This window comes from Aricia agestis, chromosome 15 (genome assembly GCF_905147365.1).
Source record: "Aricia agestis chromosome 15, ilAriAges1.1, whole genome shotgun sequence".
Taxonomy (NCBI): domain Eukaryota; kingdom Metazoa; phylum Arthropoda; class Insecta; order Lepidoptera; family Lycaenidae; genus Aricia; species Aricia agestis.
Window position 1 is genome coordinate 2178929 of NC_056420.1, and position 17848 is coordinate 2196776.

Consider the following 17848-nt stretch of genomic DNA (forward strand, 5'->3'; position numbering starts at 1 on the left):
ACCTGACTAACACGACTCGACCAACCACCTCGGAGACACGGTCTAGGAAATTCTCGGGCCCATAAAAGCTGAAGATAACATCTTGGCAAATTGGGCCCACTTACGCCAGTCTTGTTTATTCGTAGCTGTTTGTCAAAATATCTTGTCTTCTCTTTCATCAATACATAGACGAGGAAATATAGTCTCGTCTAGCATAAGCGAGCCCAAGAAGCATTTGTCTGTAAAATGATCCACCATCGTGACGCTCTAAACGATGCATGTTTCCAAAAGCCAAATTCCCGTTTCATTTTTCTGTTCAATTCGCAGTATGGTTCCAGCGTCAGCGCAGATGAAGCGATGTTGCCTGTTTCACGTCAACTGCAAATTGAATAGAAAAAAAATGCACAAATGCACATTTAGCTAAATGCGTTTTTCTTACATTTTAAATAACATCCAATATCTTTTCTAGAGATATTTATTCTAGAGGGTTTTAGGCTCGATTTATTACCATCCGCGCGTTCGACCGGTTTGGCCGCTACACAGCGAAATCACTAACAATCGTTTAATACAATTGATTGAGATTTCGTAGTGTAGCAGCAGAACCGCTTGAACGCGCGGACGTATGTAAATCGAACCTTATTTTTGGCCTACGTGTACATGAATAGCGTAAGGACCTAAGATGTATATCTAGTGTCTAAAGTACCATTTCAATTGTTATCTTTCTTCGCCAAAAAGAGCTACTTCCAACTATGACTTCCCAAATCCTAGTCCCTGCTGCCTATGACCCTTGCCTATCCTTGTGCCTTACCTTACCAAGACGTCTACCCACCATAAAATAATTTTGCACTTATAACGTAATTCTAGCACATAGTATTTTGTGATCAACGATGCTTTTTTAACTAGAATTGTATAGTTTTTCGCATACAACACGATTACAGCGGTCCCTACACCATACCTACCAAACCTTGAACGGGATATATGCGAAAAACTATTCCAATAGACGTAGTTTATACTCCATTACATTAAAAAATATAAATGAAACGATAAAATTAAATTTATCTGTCCAATAATCTTAAAAACGAAGACTCAATTAAAATAATAGAAATTAAATTATACTATTTATTCGAGATTTTTAAACATAGGATTTTAACTAATCTAAGTACCTAGTATATTTATAAGTAAATATTTTGCTTTATAACTATAGTTCAAAGTCTAGAAGGCAATTGATCTTATTTTAGTAGCCTAATGTTATGATTGAATAAATTATATCTGTTCTATTGTATAATATAAGTACTGTACATGTTATTTTACAAATTCTCATCTATCATATCTTTACATAATATTTTGGCATGATTTACTTACCCAATATTAATAATAATAATGTAATGCAAAGACTTATTGAAAAAATTAAAATCTTATTTGGTAGGTAACTAGGTACATTTATCTGATACGAATCTTATTAAATGGGAATGTCACAATATGAATTTAAATAAAACTTAAAAATATTAGTATGTTTATTTGTTTTACATAGATACATAGTACCGTGACAAAAATTACTTTTCGACCGCTGAATGACAATTTTTTTGAAATCCAGTGAGGTTATAATTTTGTTATCGATTATTTTAAATCGAAAGTGTTTTTCAGAGGTGAGATATTCTGCTGCACAGAACCTACATAAAAGTAGCAAAATAATGATGTCTTACAACAATATTAAGGGGGGTATTACATTATCATTTATATGATCATATTATATAGGATCCAATATATATGATCATTTGATCATATCTGCAAATTACATTATCATATTTCATTGATTCTATTTTACGTCATATGTGGTTTCATTAGCCAATGGAGAGCGCTAACGCTGACAGGTATTGACGTCAGGGTTACTAGATCTCAGAGAATTCGATTTGTCAAAAGACATCGTCATTTTTAATATGGCTTGTTTTTTGTTATTTCAGCAAGATTATCCAAGTATATAATTAGAAAAACAATTACATTACATTATTTGAAACATATTAACGAACAAGAAATTAAAAAACTCTTTTTTATATTAAATAACTGGCAATACCTATTTCTATGACCGTATTGGATCCAATCTCTCAGCAAATGTCAAAAATCTATGATCAAGGAAGAAATGAATCATATGTCTATATTACATTATCCAATATAATTGACTCAATGATCTCGGATCCAATATATAATATGATAATCTAATATCCCCCTATGGAATGAAATCAGAAAAAATCAACCTAGCATCTTCTAATAGCAAAATTATTACAAGTGGCGATAATCGGAGGTTTAATATTCATACATATTTAATACACTATAAATGCTTTCGATTCTATTAGCCCCACGTTGGGCGCCAAGGTGTTTTACATTTTATATATAACTATTTTATTACAAGTACTGTTAAGACATGATTTCCTAACGAGCTCTTAAATTCTATGCACTTAAGATTTTAAAATTATTTATATAGAAATGGTTAAAAAGATCTGAGCACTTATAGCAGAACAAATTAACTGGCAGAAATTAAAATCAAAACTGACAAAAAAAATCAGGGAAAAAAGCGAAAATATAAACAGCTTAAACTAAAAAGATAAAAACAATTTAGGTGCACCTAAAGTTCATCAAATACAAGAAATTTGGTTATAAAATCAATTAAAAAACAAAACATGCTATTTGTTTGCAATAATTATTAATAAAATCTTCTTATAACCCTGTTTTGTATATAAAAAAACATATGAATTTGGTAATAAAACCTTGAAAACGAAAAACATTTACATCCAAAAGAGAAACTATCTATCCTATCTTAATGTAGTCAGAAACAAGTTTATAAGAAAATAAATATATATATGCATTAATTTTATCAAACATTTATGTAACTTATAGTCAATTCTTGTTTAAAGTCAAATTTTCTTATACACTTGTGTCAAAAATCAATCCATTCTAATACAAAGATTGTTGAAAACCTGTTTATACAGATATAAAAATAGTGATATGCCTAATTTTCGGACAATAATCTCAAATAATACATATCATATTTACTTCTCCTCTAGATTTAGTGTATAAATTATTTAAAAGAAGTTTAATATTGTTAGCAAAAATTTTTACCTCTATGCGGGTAGTCGAAAAAGTAGGACTACCGTCAATTAAAAAAAACTGAAATGCAGAACGTTTTGGCATACCGAAGTATGTCAACGCAGGTACCAAAATAGCATGAACGGTGAGGATCACTTGTAGGAATTAACGCCTGTATGGATGGTAGGACGATGCCGACCCGCTGGTTGAGTGGTTCCGTTTGGACGACCGTTGGTGACCATCGCCGGATCCGCCAGAGTACTCATAATCGTCACCTACACATAGCGTCACGTTAAAATCTGTCGATTCTTTCATAAACTACAAAAGCAACTGATCGAAGCGTCTACTTACTTGGTTAAGTTGTAATAAAAAAAACTTACCCGCACCACGCACCACAATCTTCCGCCAACTTGAGATTTGTCAATGATATCTCAAATCTAAGCATACATACCTCTAAACCCCTATTCGATTATGAAACTACAGTGCGGTGAGTTGAAAAGGACGATTGACTATTTATATTATCTGTACTTGCATTTGCACAGAAAGCAAAATTACGTGAAGATACAAACATGACTAAAACAATAGTCAATATTCCTTTAGATAACCACCGCTAGTTTTGTGTATGACTTGGATCGACTTTCCTAAGGTGTTGCTACGCCAAGAGCTACTTAGTTTACTGGTTTGCCAGGGTAACATGATAGAGGGAATTAATTTAACCTTGTAATGTGGAAGAGTCTGATACGTTACAAAAAGAAGGTTGAGGCGACACCATACCACCGCACATCATAGGGACCTGTTTTGAAACAATACTTTATTTACTGTTGGTTATTTTGATAGGCCTTTCGTAATACAAATAGCGTAGTTGTACTGAATTTTAGAAATTAAACGCTTGGGTTATATTTTTATATTATATCTTTTACTTTACGATAGAGATCCCTACTTCTACAAAATACACTTCCATTTTTCATTCATTTTTAAATAACTCCCACACCGTTTTCGGTGACGGTGGCCGGCTTCATTGAAACCAGGCCAGTTACGCAGGAGTAATTTTATAGTGTACAAGTGTGTGCGCACTACACAAGAGCACTCTCTATTCCTTTTACTCTCATAACCCAGTGGGACGGAAGACCGACACGACTGGCGAGAGATCAGGCGCAGGACCGACTTTTTACATGTCCATCCGACGCATGGATGGATGGAGCCGGCCTTGCGTCTGATCTCTCGCCAGTCGTGTCGGACTTCCGTCCCACTGGGTTATGAGAGTAAAAGGACACACTTGAGCATTATAAAATTACTCCTGCGTAACTGGTCTGGTAACCTGCACATAGCGTCACGTTAAAATCTGTCGATACTTCCATAAACTACAAAAGCAACAGATCGAAGCGGAGTGCGCACACACTTGGGCACTATAAAATTACTCCTGCGTAACTGGCCTGGTTTCAATAAAGCCGGCAAGCGTCACCGAAACCGGTGTGGAGGTTATTTCCATTTTTGGATTATTCTAGAAGTATTCAATTAAAACCTGTGGTGTGGTGGCGAATTCTACATTTATCTGTTGTCCAGTCTGGAACTTTGTGCCGCTGTTCACACACTCAACGTCTGTCAACATATCGTTAAAGTTTTAGTATCTATCCAACGTCTATTATGTTTTAGTATTTATCTAAAGATCAACCTAATACAGTTAGACTGCAGACAAAAACGGACTCGGCAATGAATTCAGCGAAACTCATTGAAATTATACATACAGTCGGTTCAATTTTTATTTTTTACCCCTTGGTGGGAAGATAGTCAATAAAAGATCTTATGTCCTAATTGATCATGGCGAATCGAAAGTCGCTACTAGCGAAGAATTTTCGAAGTATAATATCATATCAATGAGTTATTGCTAATTCAAGGCAGTGCTTTTTATGTCTCCAGCCTCAACCGTCTACCTAATGATTATAGAGATTAAAGTATGATAGAAATATTCAATATGTAGATAAAAAGCTGATGAGCGTAGATATAAATAGAAATATTATGCAATACTTACATATTCACAGAGATTTTAGTTAGCTATGTAATTGTGTGTAATCTTAGTGACAAGAAATATTAAGCTCAGTGTCCCAATGATTTTACAATTAAAAATACCCACTGTCATAATAAATAGTCTCTATATCGCCAGTAATAAACAAATGAAAGAATTAATAACTGACAAGTCCAATTATAAAATTGTATACGTCGAGAAATATAGTTAATTTCAATAATGAGACGAAAAAATCTAGTTGCGACAAATTAAGTCGTTTTTAACAGTAAATTAATAAAACCCGTTATTCCGATTAGCAGAAGTTAATTTTCACGTTTTCGAGCGGCACCAAAGTTACATTATTGTATAACTTTTATTGATTTAACAACATTATGGTATAATTTAAGTTTTTTTTAAATATATTTATGTTGAACACCCGTTATTTTTCAATGATGACTCGTTATTTTTAGTTGAAATACCTTTGGGAACACGAATCTGTGTGTAAGACTATTACGAAGCTTGTCATGTTTTTGTAAATATAAAAACAAAAATTATGATATGTCTGTATGTACTATTTCTAAGGGACGGGGGTGGACCATTAAAAATGCCATTTATTTTTTAAAATTTTTTGATTTCTTTTAATTATCTACGTTTTATAATGTCCTTAAAGTAGATATATATTTCATCATAAGATATCTCATGTATTTGCAGTGGTAATATTAATATTTTTTAATTATTCAACCAGTAGTAATTACTTAAATCATTAAAGATAGAAGAAGCTTAATTATAGTAAACTACGACAAACCGTTTTATATTTTCATTACATTACAAACTACATACTTATTATACCAGTTAAAAACTAACTCTAATATATACCCAAAATACCTAGTATGATTAATGCAGTAGTTTCTACTCCGAAAAAACCTTAATCGTTACTCTGCGATAGCGCATACTTCAAATAGATACAATACCTTCGTAAGAGCTTACTTTAGTGCTTCGGTTAAAATTATCATTAATTCAAACCGTAATTAACTAATTATCATTAGGTATAATTAAAAGAACAAAAAAAAAACAAGGACTCACGTTAGTCTATCATAATTTTCCTTTTTATATAAACACCGTCAAAATGTATTTTACTGCTAACTAATTTAGTTTACAAATAACATTATAACAAATCTAGATAATAGTCTTACTCGGGCCTGCCGCCCGGCTAACTTAATACAGCATAACGTATTCCGTAAGTATATTGTACATCAGTCACGAGTGCTAACCTTTTGTAAATCTAATTCGACAATTATTGTATGTACTTTAATTCACTATCAAAAATAATATAGTTTAAAATTAATCAACATTTATCCCTTTTAAAACAGAAATTAATCAACAACTTGCCCTAGGTTTATATTATAATTAATAAAGCCCGTGCGAATATTTTTAATTATTTTACGATTAATGTTTCCCTTTTTTCTCACGATAATTACAATAATTATATCATATAATAATTCTAGTATAAATACGAGGATTTTATATTAGTAATACCTGCTTTTTAATAAAATAATCGGCGGCGGTCGGCCGTGCATCGTTAAATGCGATTCGTTTTCGAGAAATGTATAAAATAAACTTAAAAAAAGTCCTGCTAATCTAGAGTTAACACTAGGGGTAGTATAATATAATTAGTCAATTACGATTAATGTTTATTGATAGGGCTCGCTCGCCCAATATCATTTACCAAAAATACACTTTTACACACAATGTACTACTGGATAAACATACACATATAAAAACCGCGTACATTACAAGTAATACAAACAGAGTTCCAAATAGTTAACTACACAACATCACTACAGTTAAGCCATGATTATAATATAATAATATAGTATAGTGTGACGTCAGGCGGGCGGGGCTCAGGGGGCGGAGCTGAGAGTGGGCGGGGACCGACAGATCGCGGCCTCTAACGAGTCTTATATTGTATTTCGCTAACTATTTTAATTAATAAATTCATCCAATATTTTATGCTCTTCACCTATATAATAATAAAAACCATATAAATAGTATCAATTGATTTTTTTCTTTCACAATAATTTGCACTAAGTTTAAATCGTCTCGAGTAAATCTAAAATTTCTAATACATATTATACCTTTATTTAAATAAATTATACTCTTTATGTTAATTAGAAGGATTGCCCCGATGGTACATTACAAACTAAGTTCTTAACCGTTCCGAAGGTGTCGCTCGGGCTCGAGCCCCTAACGCCTTAGTGCTAATTTTAATATCACTGAAAATAACATAATATAAATCATCTATATATTCACTTAACTTTTTGTAAGGCATCGTTTCCTTATATTAAACAGACGTTACCGTGCGTCGGTGGTTGTATATTTAGCCTACGTTACGTAAAGAGGAACAGAAACGTGTCGCGAGGGCGAGGGCGGGCAGACGCGGAACACATCGGGAGTCGGGCGAGTCTAGCGCGGGTGGCGCGGGGGGAATGGGGAACGAAGTCGCCGGGCAGCGGTCAGGCACTGTAGTTACATCACCTTCGACATAATAACATTTCCTAAATAATATACTGCGTCAGTCGAGTCGTGTTACATTATATAGAGCTATGTATCAATATGCGCGTTAACTATGAACATCACAATGTAAAGGCGTCCGTTGTCACTATGTTTTAGCGTTCGTCACTCCGCACCTTTCGCCGGACCGCGACGCCGAGCCGGAGCGCAGCTCGCGGTGCCAACTCGACTAACCCTACACTATCCGATCGGAATTATGCGTTGAACGTGATCGACGATTCGCCTATTAGAATTACAACAAATCTTATTTAGTTAAAATTAAAGGAACGGCCCCTGGGGGGGCATCAGTACGCACGTAAACTCTAGTAATTACAGACGCGGCGCGGCGCGCGCCCGGGCCGGCACTAATCACTTAGCTTATCACTAAAATTTTAATCAGTCGATCGGTCAAACGATTGAGCGATATAGTACAGTAAAGGACTAACATTAAATTTAATCTAAAAGTGTTACTTTAAATTATAACCCACGCGGGGGTGCGCGCGCGCGCCGAGCCGCGGGCGACCTACGCTCGACCTCTATACAGCTTTTAAAAATATTTGGCAATCACATAAATTAAAATCTTTAAAACTATGTGACAAGAATCGATTAAAATTATTATGCTTCGCGCTCCCCGTCGGGGGAGGGGCAGACATTATGTACAATGGTCCGCGCGAGCGGTGCGGGCGCCGGCCGGCCTAACCTAAATGCTTGAGCGTCTCGCTCGACGAGCGCTTACGAGCGCTTACGCTCGCTCGTCGATTTGGCAGGTCATTAAAGTATATCCATTATAGACTTAAAATTCACGTACAACTAAAATTCATTAGATAAAAAATAATATAAAATACGAATATTATTTATACAGATTTGCTCCCCTATTTTTATATTTAAATAAAAACAAAACAAAACGGGAAAATTAAAAACGACATAAATCACGTTCAGTCAGACTATATTGTTTTGATAATATTAACGTAATAATTATTTCATTATATGCCTACGGTTTTCCTAAGTCTAGTGGGTAGTACGTAACCAAAACTCTAATATTAACCATACATATAGATATATATACCGAATATTTATACAAGTTATTTAGCTTAAGTTAAGTCGTTTAGGTAATTTCCCTAAATGGCCTCGATCCGTCGATTCTGTCGGGTGCCGCCCGCCTGCGGTCCGTGGCGCCTCATTGAAACGAATCATTGTATCGATAAAAACTTGATTGAAAATACGAAAGGTAAAATGTTAAAGAGCCCACATCCAAAAGAATTAAAGAGTCGCGTCGAGCGACGCGCGGAGGAGCCGCGAATACTTGGGGGACAATTCCGCTACTACACTATGTGAACATCCAAGGGATCCGAGTGATCCATTACGATCCAAATGATCAACTACACAAACGTCTAACCTCGATAGTTACAATTACAATTACTTTGTATAACTAAATATCATCGCGTGGGTTTGTGTCAATGCAGTCGATGGCGTTTTGTTTTATAAATTACTTAAAAAATTGCATCTTACACTAGGTTTCGTCACTATAAATACAATTGCAACAATTTTAAATATTTAGCGAATATTCTTTTAAAACTGATGATAAAACTTTCTGAACTAGCACGCATAAAAAGTATTGCAATATCGGTGATAGTCGAGGAGTCATAGTTACTTAGTCAAATGGAGGTATCAAAACGTTAGTGTCGAGATCTACATAATATTATAAATTTCGTGCTGTCGGTCCGTGTATGTCACTGCGCTACCGATGCACACACGCATACAACCGGCTACCGAGCTGGTAGATAGTATAGTTTGCCGTAAATAATTCGGCTAAAATCAGCTAGACGCGTGTTGTGCTACGGAGTTTGTCTTACGTGGTCAGTGCGCTGTTGGTGGTAGTCTGTAATGCATGTGTGTTTTGTGGAGTAGTCTGTGGCCCATGTGTGTTTTGTGGAGTAGTCTGTGGCGCATTCGTGTTTAGTGGAGTAGTCTGTGGCGCATGTGTGTTTAGTGGAGTAGTCTGTGGCGCATGTGTGTCTTGTGGAGTATTCTGCGACGCATGTGGACTTTCTTGATGAGTGAGTAACGTACGTTGAGTGCTCCGTGTGGCGTGAGTGTTATGTGATTTACGAATGTTTTGTGGAGTGTGATTTTTCTGTGGCCTCGCTGTCTGAACGGGCCTGGTGGCTTGCGGTGTGAAAGGTGTCGCATGCGGGGTGAGCGGCTTGACGCGCGGCATGTGTTGTATAGCTCGCGGCGTGTAGGTGATGTGTGGAATGTTCGTAGGGCGAGTGTCGATGACATGTGTGTATGTGTGTGGGGTGCGTGTGAGTGGCATGGGCGTGTGCGTCGACGGGGCGTGAGACGTTTGCGTGTATGTAAATCGCGTGGGTGTATGCGTTGTGGGCGCGTGAGACATTCGTGTTAGTTGCATGCGTGTGTGCATCGTGGGCGCGCGTGACGTGTACGTGTGTGTTGGGGGCGCGTGTGACATGTGTGTTGTGGGCGTGTGTGCGCACTAGGCGGCGGGCCACTCCTTGTTAAACTCAGTGGCGTTGAAGTGTTTTGGCGCGTGGTGCGGGTGGGGATGCACACCTGGCGGCTGCTGCTGGTACTCGCCGGCTGCGTACCGCGACCCGCCGCTGTACGATGAGCCCTGACACGCCCACACGTTAAGACTCCGCCCGCGGGTACAATACGGGCGTACCCGGGACGTACGGGACCGTTAGCGCGAAGGGGGCTTAATTACGCGAAGTGGCCTCGACTTGGGACATCGAGCATGTAACCATCGCAGAGGTGTGGTATGATCTTTGTCGAAAACAGTGTTTTACCAATGATCGAATCACGCTTATGCGTGAGCAGGCCGCAGGTAGTACTGGCCAATCAGCGTTTGCGGAATAGCGTTTAGGTAGCAAGTCAATTTACCGCTCTAATGGGTATGTGCTCGATGTATTGAAATAACAAAGTGTACGCTCGTATTTATTAAAAATTAGGCCACCTGCGTTAACAATCTAATGGTCCGACGCCAGACCGATCGCCCCGTCTAATGTGCTACTTTTATAGTAAAAATTTAATTCAGCGATCGATTTGGCGACGGATCGACTGCGGCCGACGCGTCGAGTGGAAGCCTCCGGCAGTAAGTGCGGGAACGAGTAAATTTAAGTTATCTAAATCGATGATCGATACAAAAATACAAATTTGGAAAGTAATCAAAACGAGGCCTCGACTCGGCGCGCCCGGTGCCGGCATGGATGTTCTAAATGTGGCCAGCTTACATCGAAAACAAAATAAACAATCATAAAAGGTGTCTCGTTCGAGCTACAGTGTGAGGCCGCATTAAGTGACGCCCATGATACATCCGACACATTATCTCGTTACAATAAACAGAAAGGTCGAATTTCATCTCTGAACACTTAAAGTACAGCTCTTAATATTATTTATCGTTAAGTTATATATTAATGAACCTGTAACAATATGAGAAAATCCAAATTTTACTAATTTGTACTTTAAATGCCAATTTACATGTGTTGAGATGAAACGGAGCGTTCCATCCCGCACGTCTACAAATGCATCATGAACAATAACAAATGGAACTAGAAGCTTAAAATCTAGTGCGGTGCGATGCCTTTAAGGTGAGCCCGCTACGTCGCTAGACCGAACCGTCCATAGTGAGAAATCCCCGAGTTTCGCGACAACCCCATCGTCCGAACCCACCCCATTCCTAATTGTCTTTCTGGAGGAGCCATTCTTGTGGCCCCTGATCAACCAACTGGAAAAGAAGAATTACAGACATAAAGTCCCACTCGCCACAATCCAGCCGTTAGCGATGTGTGAGCGATTTGTGAGCGATGTGTGAGTAGCGCGGAGCGTGAAACGGCCTGGGCAAAGCGTGAACCCCGGGAGAGGAGGGGAGGTGATGAGAGACCTTCAGCGAAACTTCAAAAACAACTAGAATCTTCTTGATTTTTCACTATGGACGGCGGCGCGACTCCGTCCGGCGACCGGCTCCGCCCGCGCGGCCGCAGCATAGCTCGGAAAATCAAAAAGACATCGCACATCGATGCCGCGCCATGCGGCGAGCTCCGTATTAACGTCGGACACACGGATGCAGGCAAACTATCGGTCTATGCATGCTGTTTGTTTGCATTCAATACTATGTTCGCTGAATTTCGCTCGCTCACCGGCACTACGGACATTCCTGAATCGCAAACAAACTGGTGGCGAGTACAGCCAAATTGAATCGGGAGCCATCGTGGGTCACTCTCCGACTCGATACGTGGAAGCGGAACAGACGACATGCCGAACGGGGGAGGGATAGGATTCGAGCCCCAAGGTTAGTGCGATACAACTCATCAACTTGGCTGTACTTTTCGATATACAACTTATATGCCAGTTTGGCGCATATATGCTGTTTTTATTTTGGATACAAAAATATGGGTGGTTTGTATATCCAAAACACAAGCTCAGTATAGGAAAGCAACATTTTGACAAATTAAGTAGTAAAAATATTGCTTTCCTATTCTAAACACAAGCATCCTACTCAAAGCAAAGCTCACTCTCTAAAAAGCATTTAAGCACGTTATTCCAAAATATCTTCCAATCATACTTGACTCGATCACAGTTTTTTTTGTAATTAATTAAAAAAAGAAGATTAAAAAAATATAAATGACTGTTGAACATTTTCAATATAATTGGAAGTGCACCAGATTTTTATGAAAAGCATGATGGGATCATTTTTACTTGCAGGTAAAATGATTTCATATTAAATTAAGGTAAATATTAAAAAACACAAAATACCATTCCCAAAACACACTGTGAAATGATTCATCCAATAATTTATGTTCTTGAAAGATATTGTATGATTCATATTTTAAAAAAAAAACAAGCTTTTGGTGTCATTGTGTATTTATATTTCGACACCAAAACTATTGTAACTTTCTTTAGAATATTTTTCGATCGTTACTTCTAATTAGCCACTAAAGCACAACTGCTAGCAGTTTCTTGTGTTTTAATTACATAATATTTTTTTTATTTAAAACTGTTTTAACAGTTATGCTCAAGCAGGCATGTTGAAAATAATTTGTATCTGAAACTTTAATCTTCTTTGGTATTTTAAATATTGTGTGAAAAAAATCATAAATATAGATTTTTTATCTAATTGAAGAGATTCTTGTATAAAAATGACTTTTATTAATATTAAATTACCAATATGTTTTAAATAATTAAATCTATGTTTATGTATCATATGTTACGTGCATATATCGTGCAAGTGTTTTGTATGTTACATACAATTTCTTGTAACATCAGAGTAAATTTTAATCAAAAGAGGAAGCCGTTCCTTCTCCTTCCTTTAGATCTCAGTTACATAAAATCGTATTTTGTTGGCTACATTGACGCACGATATGTAAATTTAAATGTATGATTTAGAACGAGATTACGAGTGAATACCGATTACAAATCAGTCACATTGAACCGAAACTGAGAAAGAATAAAATATATGTTATTGTTAAAAAGTTAGATTCAATTAAATTCAGTTAAAGTTTTAAATGATTTTTATCTTTTATTCCGTTTCAAATCAAACAGATAATACAAATATTTCATAATATTATGTAATTATTAAGTACCAAGTTAATATTCATTTTGGGCATACCACACACCCTTAACTCATTCAGCCCGTATTATCGTGCGTCAACGCCCCTTTGCGCGTGTGAGCGTTTACGTGGTGCGTGCACGCGTGCGTACACATCGCCAGTGACTATTAACAATGTCGGATGTGCATAATCGACTTTTTTATTTTATTTCATACACACATGTCTTAATAACCAAAGCTATCATGAGCTGAAAAGAAAAAAAATCTATATTATGCATAGTTTCTGAAATTCGTATATAAAAAATTTCGTATACTAAGATAGCTGTGTACAATTTAGACTTTGCATTGCTCTGCTGTAAAGTTGTTTTTCACATCCGTCATTCTTTATAGTCATGAGCGATATGTGCGTACACATGTGCGTATTGCGTACACGTGTGCGTGCGTGCGTGCGCGGTACATACCTGGTCCTGTTGGTACGCCGGCGGGTACTGCTGGTAAGTGCTGTAGTCGGCCGAGCTGGACTTGCTCAGCGCGGCAGACGACAGCGCGCCCGTCAGCGCCGGCGCCGCACCCCCGGCGCCGCCCCCGCCGCCGCGACCGTACATCTCACCGCCCTCAGATAGCGGCACGTACGAGCCTGAAATAGTTAGGTTATAGAATAAATATAGATAGAGAAGTAGAAGTATAAATAGTGAGTTTTTACAACCTAGTTACAATTCATAATATATTAGTTGTTAGTGTACATGTACAATATACCTATTATAAGAAAAGAAATATAGAACATGCATAGAAAAGCGATCCGGTGTAAAAATTGTTACCCTGCATAATTTTAAAATTGTGGATAACTTTATTTGACTAAATTAGCAATTATTTTAATGTATAAACAAAAGGGTAAAACAGTGATCTTTATAGTATTTACGGTTCATAATTTAGTTAGTCTTATTTCCGTTACATGTTACGGTAGACCAAGATGTTACCATATATAGCTAACCCTATGTTAAGACTTAAGCTATACTTAGGTGTCTAGATACACCATAACAATTTTGTAGCAAATATTGTAGTCTCGCAAATTCACGAGAATATCGAGCATATGCTGATCTGCAGTAATGTTCCACAAACATCTGAACGTACACACAACAGACAAGTTGAGGGCACTGCCTGGATGTGGAATTTAGACACAATATGGGAGATCTACCTACTTAAAACATCGCCGATACTATGCCGGAGTCAAAACAACAAAATGATTTGATAACAACTAAGTGGAAAATGGTTAATTAAATGACTGACATGCTCTCCACACCTTACTAAAATAAAAACAGGGTAAAAGAAAAATAAAATATGCAATGATAATGACGCATTAACATAAAAAATGATATCACAATTAAAAGTACATAATTATAATGCATACAATACACATAAAGCACTAATAGAAGAATGTTAGAACCTGTCCAGAAAGGGCGAATTGTTTCTTATGCAAGTAGATAAGAAGCAAAAAAAGCCCGTGTTCACCAACCGTCCAAAGCTTAAGTAAATTGATACACTGCTGTCAAAAACTACTGGGCAATATTAGCCATTAGCTCACACATAACATTAAAACAGATCAGTGACAACGGGTATTATACAATATGTCAAGCCCATCCAACACCTTTTCTGCACAAGACCTACCAGCGTACAGTCCGTCAAAAAAGAGTAGACGCTGAAATAAATTTTCCAAACATAAGCACAATCAAATGGTAGTTTTTGCGTCTAGTATTTTCACAGATAACGTTTACATACACTTTAAATATTAACACTCTGACACTTTTTATTTGCAATAATAAGGTTTTCGTACTTTTTATGTGATTTAAAAATTATGTTCGGCGTCTAGTCTTTTTTGACAAGCTATAAGTGTAAAGCATGAAGTTAATATACCTAGCGGAAGAGAAACAAAGGCCTGAGCAAGAGAGATGTCACTATCAGTAACACTGCGTGGTAAGAGACGTGTGATACATGACAGCAGCACTCTTTTTATGACGTCCAGTCGGCACGTGCCGCACGTTGACAATAAGTGGATACGTGCACATATTTTTACACACAGATGAAACCATTTCGATTTCGTTCGTTTTCGTTCGTTTCGACAGCTCGAGATTTTTCCGCTAGGCATATTAACTTTATGGTGTAAAGCGTATAACATAGATCAGTAATCCCCACAGACGCGACATTGGCAAGACTAACCTGAGCCTGTGGAGTTGGAGTTTTGTGGCATGTTCCAGTTGGTCCAGCTGCCGCCGGCCGACGCGCCCGCGGGCGCCGAACTGTAGTTCGCTGCACACAAATACCCATCGTCAGGGCCTGTATTCACTTTGATTAGTGCCAGTGCACGTGATCGATGCAGGTGTTTAGTGATAAGGAGAAAGTAAAGGATCTTGCACTAATCAGTCGCTGTCCACGCTCCCTTTCTCCTGATTACTAATCTCCTACAATAATCGCCTGCACTTATCAATAATCAAAGGGCATACAGGACATCAGACGCGCTCGACACTTCCGCGTCAACTTTGACGTTTGTACGTCAATCGTTTACGCGCTGGTCACATTTTTCTGTCAGTTTTTGATGTTTTACGTTGGTCAGATTTGACGTTTATATTTTGGTCAGTTTTGATATTTCTACATTGATCTATTTTGACATTTGTGCCTGCACGTCACTTTCGACGTTGTTCAAAGACGTGAAAGACCAGAGGTTGTATCTGTTTATTGTTAAAATGCCTAGCACAAAATATGTATCGGTTTTATCACTGATGATTTTACATTGTATTTTTATTAACAGAATCATTTCTGGACGTTTTGGAGACTATTTTGGTGATCTGTCAAAACCTACAGAATTCTTTTGATCACACATAGATGCCAGTCACTTTTTAACCTAGTTGATTTTCTTTGCCAATGTCACTTCTGTGAAAACACTTTGATATTTTCAAAACAGCAATTATTATTCTACTTATTCTATACCTTATTACTTAAAGAAGAATATGCTACAATTATTATCGGAAGAGTAGGTTAATTTGTAAAGTTGTTCTTAGTCTAAATTGAAATTATATCCCACATGCATAATATAAACAGTCTCTCATAATCAATACACTGCTGAAATCCTAGTCCTTGTCACTGGAGGACTAGGCAAAGAAAATACAAAAAGGCAGAACAAGAGATGTTTGTCTTTAGATGGCCCCATTTGTATTGAATCCTAGTATCTTATGATAACATTCTGAAATTTCTATTTATGGCTGCCTTATTTACTTTTCTTTTTGTCGGAGATATAGCAATGACTACACACTTTACAGTTTTCGTGTAGCGAGTGTCAATGGACACTTCTCATCTTCAAATAGTAATTGACATAGTATTCTATGAAAATTATGACAGCACCTAGACACATTAATTCACTCGAATCAATCAATCTGCTGCTATGTTTTGAAATTATAATCTTATGGCGCTTTGCACACCTGTGCGACCGCAATGCAAAACATTTTAATGGTATGGTCCTGCGCGGTAGACGCTCCCGCTTCGCAACTTTCGCAACTTCGCAGGTTTGGCTGATGCTTTACTTCATAGTTCGATAATGTTTCTAACTTCTGCTAAGTAGTCTGATTTCCTAGTACATCATACTCAAGTCAGCACTCACCATAGCTGCCGTACCCCTGCGCGGGCGGCTGAGCGTGCTGCGTGTAGTTGTTGGTCGCCGGCCACGCGGGCGCGTGCGGGGGCGCCTGCGGGGCGGGGGGCGCGCCCCAGCCCTGGTAGTTGCCGGGGCCCGCGCCGCCGCCCGCCGCGCCGTAGCCCGCGTACGACGTCTGCCCGGCTGAGGTGCCCCAGCCTTGGTAGCTGTGGGACGAGGATTATAATTAGGGAAACTGAAATCCAGCTTTAAATACAAGAGCTCACTAAAAGAACATTAAAAAATACAAGATATGGAATGATATTCAAGGGAACAATACCTACATAATTTAATTAAAAACGATCTAATCAGATCATAGCTACAACTACTACAATTGAAAAAGTCCACACTTACGCCTCTAGTACACCGACGCTGCAAAACCCGAAAACTCTGCGAAACAGGAATAGAGCGAGATGCAATATAACGCACTGTCGTGTGGCGGATGAGACAGTAAATCAGTTCGCCGCTGTTTCGCAGTTCGCAGCGACGGTGGACTAGAGGTATTAAGTCCACTATTGAGTCATTTGCAGAGTTACCCTACTATAACCAAAGCTAGTTTCTCACCCCTGCATGATATTCGGTCCGGCCATCGGCATATTAATCGGGGGGCCTCCCATCTGTCCGTTGTGGCCCTGGATGATGTTCATGGGGGCCGCCTGGGGTGGACCCCATTGGCCGGCGGCGGGGGCATCGCCGGGGGCACCGCCCATGCCGCCTCCCATACCGCTACCGCCGGAGCCGAGCTTGCCGGAACCGTCGCGGGGCTCCGCACGCTTGATCTCAACCTGTTTGACGATGTTTTATTTAGGCCGGAAAATAATCATTTTTCCTAGTATAGAATACTAGCTGTTGCCCGCGACTTCGTCCGCGTGGACTTCAGTTTATAGCGCGCGATGTCAACAAAATTGGTGTCAAAAGCTTTTATAAAAAAACCCTGGTACCCCTTAAATCAATACAGCTGTGCAGTGTGCAAACAATAAGTACT

The 17848-nt window shown here is 38.2% G+C and overlaps 1 protein-coding gene across 6 annotated transcripts in view; it reads right to left on the reverse strand.

Moving 5' to 3' along the window:
- Positions 1-3106: 3106 nt before the first annotated feature.
- LOC121734396 (heterogeneous nuclear ribonucleoprotein 27C) overlaps positions 3107-17848 on the reverse strand; it is a 33604-nt gene continuing 18862 nt past the window's right edge. Inside the window, exons 5-12 of one of the 6 annotated variants that reach the window (XM_042124999.1) lie at positions 17428-17648; positions 16831-17030; positions 15396-15485; positions 13643-13818; positions 10187-10247; positions 4583-4659; positions 3778-3853; positions 3107-3335 (exon numbers count right to left, since the gene is read on the reverse strand). In XM_042124999.1, coding sequence (XP_041980933.1) covers positions 3226-3335; positions 3778-3853; positions 4583-4659; positions 10187-10247; positions 13643-13818; positions 15396-15485; positions 16831-17030; positions 17428-17648 — 1011 coding nt within the window. In that variant the 3' untranslated portion in view covers positions 3107-3225. Of the gene's footprint in view, positions 3336-3777; positions 3854-4582; positions 4660-10186; positions 10248-10577; positions 11056-11203; positions 11361-13642; positions 13819-15395; positions 15486-16830; positions 17031-17427; positions 17649-17848 lie in introns of those variants that run through there. The other 5 variants (XM_042125000.1, XM_042125001.1, XM_042125002.1 and 2 more) reach the window with 5 other exon arrangements.